The sequence below is a fragment of the Muntiacus reevesi genome, chromosome 1 (assembly GCF_963930625.1).
Source record: "Muntiacus reevesi chromosome 1, mMunRee1.1, whole genome shotgun sequence".
Lineage (NCBI taxonomy): Eukaryota > Metazoa > Chordata > Mammalia > Artiodactyla > Cervidae > Muntiacus > Muntiacus reevesi.
In genome coordinates this window covers 83,291,121-83,301,740 of record NC_089249.1, presented here as the reverse complement: position 1 = coordinate 83,301,740, position 10,620 = coordinate 83,291,121, and the positions used below count along the sequence as shown (strand labels likewise).

Here is a 10,620-nt window from a genome sequence, read left to right as displayed (position 1 = left end):
AGAGCCTTTATGCAAATGAAGGCTAACAGAGTACTGCATTTTTATTGGTTAATATACAACAGTGTCGTCATAGAGAGGCAGAGTCCATGTAAATAAGGTTCCGCTGGCGTTTTCTTAGTGGTTCTTACAACAAATGTCTTGTTAACCAATCAAAATGTTCAGTTTCACACTAAATTAAGTAAATGTAGTTTCACCTGTTTGGGGTCTTTTGTTAAATGATTTTCACTTTTTCTCGTTGACTTGTATATAGTAGCGATCTGAAGCGCGTGCTAAAGACAAGCTAACTTTCTCTTATTTTTGCATCGTTTTACTCCTCTGTACTATTTTGTGGAAGTTTGGTTCTGGTTTTCGCAACAATACCTTAGCCGCCCCACCCCACCCCCCTTTTTTTTTTTACGGTTTGCGCCTTCTGTCTCATGCAGTTAGGAAGATGGGATCCTACATATCTCAGGGCTCTTGTCCCCATTCTTAACAGGTGAAATACCGAGGAACTAATCGGGGATCGAGGATTTATCTAACACCTGGCCTAATTGTAGTAACTAGAATCGAGTTGAAACCGACTACCATTCCTACAGTAACCACATAATGGCGGCCTTCTTCAGTGTTCAGATTTGTGCTAACGTTTTGTACTAGCACCTTGGAAAGCGCTACAACTGGCAGAGAATTTAGCTTCTTGCAGTTTTCTCAGAAATCTAGGTTGGAGCTCTGCGCTAAGAAATCAAACCGGCTTGTAAGCGCAGTTTTCGTTAAAATGGCCTAGACCTCGCTTCTGGGGCTCCCTCTAGCGTCTGTCAGCTTTAATTCCATAACCTCACCACTCAACGCGTGTTAAAACGCCCCTACCCGCTTTACCCTTAACATTCGTGCTCTTAACATTGAGCTCTTAATAGAGCTCACCGACTAAAGTGAAAGCTGGTACAGCTGCTTTTTATGAAAACGTGGGTGGCTCTGAAAAGAGCCTTTAGATCGTCTACTTTAAAATGTACGCCTTAAGCCCGCTCCCCGCGGATGCGGCGAGCCAGCTGGATGTCTTTGGGCATGATGGTCACGCGCTTGGCGTGGATGGCGCACAGGTTCGTGTCCTCAAACAGCCCCACCAGGTAGGCCTCGCTCGCCTCCTGCAGCGCCATCACGGCCGAGCTCTGGAAGCGCAGATCGGTCTTAAAGTCCTGCGCGATCTCGCGCACCAGCCGCTGGAACGGCAGCTTGCGGATCAGCAGCTCGGTCGACTTCTGGTAGCGCCGGATCTCCCGCAGGGCCACGGTGCCCGGCCGGTAGCGGTGCGGCTTCTTGACGCCGCCCGTGGCCGGCGCGCTCTTGCGAGCCGCCTTGGTGGCCAGCTGCTTCCGCGGGGCCTTGCCACCGGTCGACTTGCGGGCAGTCTGCTTCGTACGTGCCATGGTTTCTCACAGGTTTTATTCAGCGGCCCTCCTAGGCAGTCTCATTTATAGACATAGCCTCGTCTTGATTGGACCAGAAAAGCTAGCAATTTCCGAAATTGTAATTTCATTGGCTAGAATTCAATCCTATTTGAGCAGAAGATTGTAATGCTAGTCTCTTCACATACGACCTCCCTTTTCCAGCCCTTTTCTATAATCTTATCACAGATCTCTTTTTAAATGCCTTTTCTTTATATTGCTGTTAACTTTCGTAAGAACAATTTATGAAGTGTTTTTGCACGCTTGGGATTTATATTTTAGCAGGTTCTTTCAAAATACAAGCACGCCCTAGGTTTCAGCCTACATTTCCACTTACTAATTATTGTAACTCCTCTCCCGTAACTAACATTTATTTAGCTCCTGACACTGAGCTAAGCGACAGTTACATTGCGACTGAGGTTCAACAAAACAATATGTAGGTGAAGGAACCAGAAATTAAACTTCACCGTTACCTGGTTCGGAACTACACCAAAATTGTGTGCTGTTGGTTACCAACTCAGAGTTAGAGCCATCTGCCTTCCCCACCCCCCACCCCGAATGAGGTTTTCTTCTCAATCCATCAATGTGTAATTAGGTCCTATGGACAAACCGCTTTAAGTAAGGGAAGATAAGACCGGAAATATTTTCTCCCTTACGATAGTGAATAGCTTTAAATAGTCAAGTTGCTTATTTAACGTTAAAGGGTCAAAGCACATAAATTATTTGTTGATTACTGAGCTGCTAGCATATTTTCTTCAATAAAGTGTTTCCTAATGCTTACAGTTTCAAATCTTTTCTATTCTCTATACAGAAATTGAAGATCTTTTGCCTTTTATTTCCTGGGCTCTGAAGAATTTCTCAGAAAATTGCATGTAATAAAACAAAAGTTATATAAGGTTACCAATGCTTAAAATTGCAATAACTAACAAACACTTTTAATGATATGCTCATTTGATTGGAAAAACATCGCATATAAAAACTCAAACTTGAGAATAAAATCAGGCCCAAGAGGCTCAAAACTTAGCTCAAAGGTATGATGATCACTCTCCGGAAGTTAAAAGTAATTTTGAGAGTTTTTTCTGAACATTAAACACAAGGCAAAAACAACCTGTGATGTATGGTTGCCTTAGAAGTCACCTTTAATAACAGAATTCTGATTCATATTAGAAGTCTCCTTAGGCAGCAGCAATCTCCTGCTATTAGGGAGAAGATTTAAAATGTCAGTGAGAAAGTATTGCTGATGTGAACAACTGTTACCATCTCCTGTGGTTATTTTGTAATAATATCTTGCATATACAGAGCACCGCTCACTCCTTTAAAATTTTCTACATATATTATTTAATTCCAGCTTTGTGAAATAAATGTTATTTAACTCATTTTACAGATAAACTGAATCTCAGAGATGTTATGGCTCATCTTGGATAAGTAACAAGGCCTACATAATATTCTAAAGCACAGAAATGAAATCACAATGGATTTCCAGTTTCTTTAGACTTGGGGTATATCTTAAAGCACTGAAGAATTTTCCCAACATACAATCGAATTACTCAACTCAGTTGTTACCGTCAGAAGAAGAAACTACCCCACGGTAGGTGTCTGGGTTACAGCCCAAAGCTGCCTACCCAAGTGTCACATTTCTTTGAAAAACGTTTTTTTTAATTTGTTTTGATGTATCCACTCTAGGCCAAGCTGTATGGGATGTGTTCATTTAAACGAGAAAAAGATTCTCAAGCTGTCTGTTTATATAGAATCCAACAGTAATGGGATTTGTATTACCTTTATCAACCAGAACTTGGCACTTGCCACAGGTGCTTGCCGTCTGCCTCTACAAGGATTAAGTCATGGGCTGCTGCAGCTGCTGACCTCCAACACTCCTTGAAGGAGTTCAGGGTGGAAAGCAGAAATTAGGCACTCTGCTCCGGAAAACTGGCAGGATGGGTCTTTAGATAGTTAGATATTCTCAGGAGCTGATTTCATGAGCCCAGTTCTTATAAGAAAATATAAGATATCTAGAAAAACACTAAAATCCTTCATGGTGATAATTGTTTCTTGTGACTAGCAGAAGTTTCATAATGCCAGCAGAAACTTTCTATAAAAAATATGTGCTTGATTGCATGTACTCCCTTTTTGCCAAAATCAAGTATATATCGTCTTTTCCCTCTACCTCTTTGGAAGTTTCTCAGAGCTATCTGAGGTGCGGTCTCCCAGGCTGCAGTCCTCATATTGCCCCAAATAACTTAACTCACAACTCTCATGTTGTGCATTTTTTGTTTGTTTGTTTTTTTAGTTGGTATCTTTATAACAGAGAATGAGAAAATTCTGAGAGTCTTCCTCTGGCTTAATAAAGAAGCTGAATAAGAATTTCTGCTTCTCAGAAAACAGTGATGCCAACTTAAATATTAACTCGGATACAACAAATCAAATAAGATAATTAGAATAGTACATTATTATGGGTCATACGTAACATTTCTCTGAATATAACAATCTGTAATATATGATCACCTTAGAAGTCATCTTTAATATGATACATGATTGTCTTAGAAGTCACCTTTAATAAGAGAATTCTGATTCATATAAGTTCAATTTCACCTAGTCTCCACATTGGACAATAGAGTAATAATCCTGTCAATGTTCTCAATATACCACTTTATCAAAAGCAAGTTTATAACAGAAGAATCTGTGCTTTGCTGCAGTGGTGTGGAAGAGGCAATCTTTTTCTCTTTTAATATTTCTGAAGTGTCTTTCATTAGAAATAACAAGAATCTGCAGTTATAAGACTGGGCACTAAAATTTCATTATTTAGTACTGAGTAAATGGCAACCCACTCCAGTATTCTTGCCTGGAGAATCCCATGGATGGAGGAGCCTGGTCCTCCATGGCTTGCTGTTGGGGCAACAGGCTACAGTCCACGGGGTAGCAAAGAGTCGGACATGACTGAGCGGCTTCACTTCACTTCACTTCACTTCAGGGGAAGAAAACAGGCAGGAGAAGCTTAAATTTTACCATAGGAAATAAGCAGGCAAAACATATAATGTTTTGTATGTGCATGTGTTTGTTTTTAATAAAAACGTCATGAACTAAATTATAAGTTCTAGGAAGATAGTTTGTGTCTTGTTTTTTACTTCAAGTACCCATGAGGTTTCAAGTATCTCAATTTTGAGACTAAATCTTCGGTCTGTGGGTTTCAGGCCACGTGCCTGCTTCTTTTCATTTTGAATGGCTTTCAACCCTGGACCAAATTGAGAGAAGTTAAGGATTTGGAATTTCCTTTCTTATCCCATTCTGAGATAAACTCTTTCCCCCAACACTCTACTTATTGGATAAACACTTCCCCTTTCCTGCCTGACCTTAACACTACTGCCTGTAAGGTACAGTGAGGGATTGTGTCTGGGAGGAAAAATTTTCCTTGACCCACTTAGGGTCCCTGGCTGAGTCTGAAAATTAAACAAAGACAGGTTAACAGGAAAAAAGTACACACATTTATTTAAATTTTACATGATGCAGGAACATTCATAAGGAAATGAAGATCTGAAGAAAGCAGCCTGAGAATTTTCATGCTAGATTTAATGAAGAGCAGGTGTTGTGTAGAAATATGAGCAGTTAATGAGTATGAGGTAAGTGTACTAAACTGGGGGAACAGTAAGGCCTGCTTATTAGGATTCTTCTGTGTGTCCCTTTGTCTTCAGAGATAAGGGTGCTCTTTTTCTCTGGGAATAGGGAGAGCACCTCTCACAGAAGAGTTTTATGACCTCTTTCAGGTGAGAAAGTCTGGGGAAGGTCATAGTGACCCTCCTGCTTCTGTCATTTTCTCAAAATTTCTTCAGCTTATTCAATATGCTGAGGTGCCATATTTTGGAGTAGCATGTCTTGAACCCCATCAGTGGCAATATATGCCACCCCTAAAATAACTCATTTTGATATAAGGATTATTTTAAACTAGGGGACTTCCCTGGTTGACTCAGATGGTAAAGAATCCGCCTGCAATGCAGGAGAGCTGGATTTGATCCCTGGTTCGGGAAGATCCCCTGGAGAAGAGAATGGCTCCAGTATTCTTGCCTAGAGAATTGCATGGACAGAGGAGCCTGGCACAGGCTACATCCAAGGGGTGGCAAAGGGAGTCGTGGCTGAGTAACTTTCACTTTCATTTTTTGCTTTTTAAACTAAAGGCACTTGAAAAACAGCAGATGCAAGAAGGGCCCTCTGACAACCCCTTTTCTTCCTTAAAAAAGGAGATTAACCCCCCTGCCCCATATGGTAGGTGTCTTCCCTATACAGGAGTGTGTTCCAAGACAGGGAATCCTGGGAAGCCAAGAGGAATCTGCTCAAACAAACCTTATTAAACCAACCCATACCTTCCTAGTTACTTCTCTACCTAGTTAACTCCCCCAGTTAACTTCACATAGTTAGTTACCTTTGTCAAAACCCTTTGGTCTTGTCACATCTCTAGAATTCATCGGGTTTTTTAGGTTTTAAAAGTTATATATAAGCTCGGAGCCTACCCTTCATGTTCCTTTTGAAGACTCCTGTATACACATAGAAATGTGAAATTACATTCTTTTTTCCTTTTGACTGGATTTATGTCAGTTTAATTTTCAGGCCCAGTCACAAGAATCTAAGATGTAGAAGAAAGTTTTCCCTCTGCTATAAGTTTATACAATTTCTGGCTTTCCAGTATAACATGTCCCTGTGGACTGCAGTAGATTCAAGTAAAGTTACACACAGTATTTTAAAGCTATTCAAACAAGAACTTTTTTTGCTTCATTAACCATCCTCATGAGATTTGAGCTACATATTGCAGGGATTTTATGGGCTATTATTTTTAACATTTATTTGACTGTATGGATCATAACAAACTGTGGAAAATTCTTCAAGAGAGGGAAATAGCAGACCACCTGACCTGCCTGCTGAGAAATTTGTCCTGCTTCTACAGGACAAGAAGCAACAGTTAGAACTGGACATGGAACAGCAGACTGGTTCCAAATCAGGAAAGGAGTACGTCAAGGCTGTATATTGTCACCCTGCTTAGTTAACTTATATGCAGAGTACATCATGCGAAACGTTGGGCTGGGTGAAGCACAAGCTGGAATCAAGATTAAGGGAGAAATAACCTCAGATACCCAGATGACACCACCCTTATGGCAGAAAGCAAAGAAGAACTAAAGAGCCTCTTGATGAAAGTGAAAGAGGAGAGTGAAAAAGTTGGCTTAAAACTCAACATTCAGAAAATTAAGATTATGGCATCTAGTCCCATCACTTCATGGCAAACAGATAGGGAAACAATGGAAAGAGTGGGAGACTTTACTTTTGGGGGCTTCAAAATCACTGCAGATGGTGACTGCAGCCATAAAATTAAAAGACACTTGCTCCTTGGAAGAAAAGCTATGACCAACCTAGACAGCATACTAAAAAGCAGAGACATTACTTTGCCAACAAAGGTCCATCTAGTCAAAGCTACAGTTTTTCCAGTAGCCATGTATGGATGTGAGAGTTGGACTATAAAGAAAGCTGAGCACCTAAGGATTGATGCTTTTGAACTGTGGTGTAGAAGACTCTTGAGAGTCCCTTGGACTGCAAGGAGATCCAACCAGTCCATCCTAAAGGAGATCATTCCTGAATATTCATTGGAAGGACTGATGCCAAATCTAAAGCTCCAATACTTTGGCCACCTGATTCGAAGAACTGACTCATTTGAAAAGATCCTGATGCTGGGAAAGATTGAAGGTGGGAAGAGAAGGGACGACAGAGGATGCGATGGTTGGATGGCATCACCGACGTGATGGACATGAGTTTGAGTAGGCTCCAGGTGTTGATGATGGACAGGGAAGCCTGGCATGTGGCAGTCCATGGGGTCACAAAGAGTCAGACACGACTGAGAGAATGAACTGAACTGCAACTTAGAAAAAAAAATTCAGGCTACAGTTGTTAGCAGGACACTTAATATTTCTGGTCTGTGGGGAAAATTAGAACAGAATGCTCACAAGTCAACCTACATATAGCCTGTCCAGAAAAAAAAAAGTATTTTTTAAACATATCCCCTTCCTCAACATTCCTTTCATTTAATTTTTGTAACAACAGTGTACATACGTTATTTCATTTAATACAGCTGCACATGGATTGCTTTCTCAATCTGAATTTACTTGCAACAGGGAAAAAGAGAATTTATTTTGGAGAGAATTTTGTTTAGGTAATAAGTGATTAGTCCCTTCACAGGTGGATAAAGCGTACTGAAAATTTGTACTCTGAATCTGCCTAGGGTCCTGTTCCCTCTGACATCAAAAATCTTCACTTCTATCAGCCTGGGGAAGAGATACATGGACCCCAGGCTGAGCAATTTCTTTCAGGAGACTGGGCTCTGCCCAGATAAGAGATAAAAGACCACATATTTCTCTTCATGAAGTTAAGGAGACCTCCCTGACTACACATATGCCGACAGGCTCCTTGGAGGTCAAAAAGGGAAGGGACATCACCTCATAGTAATTGATGTCAACTACCTATAAGCCTGTTCACTAGAATCCATCTTGGCTAAGAGATGCATGTGCACACATGGAAAGATCCTGAGATATACCAAATACAGACTCAGAACCAGGCAAACTGAAATGACTGGCCAAAGGAAACCTGGAAGCAATGCCCCATAAAAATGATTCAAACCACCACGAGAGTGCTACTCTCTCTCAGCCTGCCTGTGTGTCTATCTGCACATACTGGACTCTTTTTCCTCCTAACAAATACTTGTTTCACTACTTTCCATCTTTGTGCAAATTCTTTTCTGCAAAGCCAGAGAGCCAGGGCCTTGTCATTGACCTCTGGTCTAGTGGCTAGGATTTGGTGCTCTCACTGCCACGACCCCAGCCTCAGCCTGGCCAGAAACCAAAGCCCCGCTTCAAGCTGCTGCAGGCTGAGAGCACTTGAGATCAAATCTTGGCTTGCGGTTGTTTCATCATGTTACACTTTGGTTGTGTCTTTCTTTCCTAGTAGCGTTTGAAGCAGTCAAATGGAGGAACTGTTCATTTTATAAACAATTATTGAGCTTGTGCTAGATACTGAACAACATGTTGGTTTACAAAGAGAAATAAAAACCACTGCCAGGCACTCAAAAGGAGGGGGGGCTATATAAGATGCAAAAGATACATAAAATAATGTGATAGATTCTGTAAGAGTTGCTAAAGAGTCAGAAAAAAGCATGTGTTTCTCTGCCCTGAAGCAGCAAATGGAGAGGAAGATATTACAGGGAAGGAAAAATAATTTTCCCCCCACCCTTCTGAGTTCTCAGCTGAGACCTCTGTAATAAAAGACAGATTAACAAGAGAAAAACAAACAAATTTATTAATAGGTATACCTCAGGTTTATGTGAGAGATACAGGGCAAAATGAATAACTCCCCCAAATGGCTTAGAATACAGACTTAAATACCATCTTAATAGGAAAGAGTGGTCAGGTAGGCCTTTAAGGGAGAGTAAATGAATTTTAGGAAAGACAAATGGGCCCCTAGAACAGATGAGTGGTGTGATCATTTGTGACATTTGTCTGAATGTGGTAGTGATGTCCACTTTCCTCTCCTGTGTTGTGCCAGTCTTCCCTGATTGATAAAATCCCATGGAAATGTGATTTCTATCCACTGAGTTCCTTTCTGAGGATCTGTCTTTAGGTAGGTAAAGGAGTTCAAAGAAAGTCTATCCCTATATTAGCTGTTTTTCAAAGTATTACAGCTCAAAATAATCAATACACCAATGCCACATATTTTGAGGTAGCATGTCCAGAACACTCAGTCATATTCTGAAGTGGCATATGCTACTACTCTTCAAGATCTACTGTGAATTCCAGGTTGCTCATTTAGGCTTGTGATGCATGATAGCGCCATCCAAAGAGCAGAGTTGTTCAGTCGCTCAGTTGTGTGACTCTGCAACCCCATGGACTGTAGCCAGCCAGGCCCCTCGGTCCATGGGATTCTCCAGACACAAATACTGGAGTGGGTTGCCATTTCCTTCTCCAGATGAGCAGAGAGAGAACCTCAATTTTTATAGGGTGGAGGGAGAATAGAATATATTTCCTTAACCCCCACAAGAGTCACACCTTGGAGAGTTTAAACATTTTGATTTGGGGAGATTTTGAGTTTAAAATGACTGAAGAATAATCAGGAGAATCTCTGTGCCTGGAGCCTAGAAGTTTAGATAAAGATATAGATTTAAGATTCATTAGCACACAGAAGTGGAAAATTCCATAGACGGAGGAGCCTGGTAGGCTGCAGTCCATGGGGTGGCTAAGAGTTGGACACGACTGAGCAACTTCACTTTCACTTTTCACTTTCATGCATTGGAGAAGGAAATGGCAACCCACTCCAGTGTTCTTGCCTGGAGAATCCCAGGGACAGGGGAGCCTGGTGGGCTCTATGGGGTCACACAGAGTCGGACACGACTGAGGCAACTTAGCAGCAGCAGTAGCACACAGAAGATAGAACTAAAGGAGAGATGAAAGAAGGCAGATAAGTTGTTTATTCTTTTTTTTTTTTTGTCTGTTATGACTTATTTCCCACCAGTGACTAGGCTAATACAACATAATTTGCAAATATATTAGTTAAAATTATAATTTCTAATATTCTGGACATACATTTTTTAAATCTTATTTAACATTGCTCCATTTAGCTATTAGCTTTTTTCTTTTTTTTTCAAGTTTGTATGTTTTAGACATGAAAAAAATAATAATAAACGTATCTCAGAAAAAAGATAATTCTTTCTGAGGTAGAAACCACATCTCTTCCTATATTCTACAGAAGACCCTGGTAATGAACATGCTATCAGTAGAACCCCAATCAATTTCATAAGGCAGTTTCTGATAATGACTCTCAATATGGAGCAGATGTCCTCTTGTGTGAAACCCAATTCAGCAAACTTTGCTAACTTCATGTGGGGCTTCAGTTTAGGCACTGAATTCTCGCTGAAAACAAGGGTCAGATGTAGAGGATCTGTAGGAACTAAGGTACAGAAACCCCTTCAGTCTTCTTTTTGTATGTATTGCTTCTTTCTGCAGTTTAGGATGACAGTGCGTTGGATTCACTGACTTCCACGTCCTAGGATCTGATTTCTCCTGGGTGAGGTGAAACTCCAGGCCTCATACGCACAAAATAGAGACGAGACTCGGGAATTACTGTGCTCTCTCTCCTTCCCGCTCCCCACGCATGCCAGGTGCAGCTGCACTAGGGGTCGCCT

General features: G+C 41.0%; 1 protein-coding gene across 1 annotated transcript; it reads right to left on the bottom strand.

Moving 5' to 3' along the window:
- Positions 1-989: 989 nt before the first annotated feature.
- Positions 990-1,400, bottom strand: LOC136162415 (histone H3). The gene has a single exon (XM_065927059.1). It carries the CDS (start codon positions 1,398-1,400, stop codon positions 990-992), a length of 411 nt encoding a protein of 136 aa, XP_065783131.1.
- Positions 1,401-10,620: the final 9,220 nt, after the last annotated feature.

Bases quoted from the DNA above. Each gene is read 5' to 3' on its own strand.
- LOC136162415 (XM_065927059.1), bottom strand. From the start codon at position 1,400: ATGGCACGTACGAAGCAGACTGCCCGCAAGTCGACCGGTGGCAAGGCC.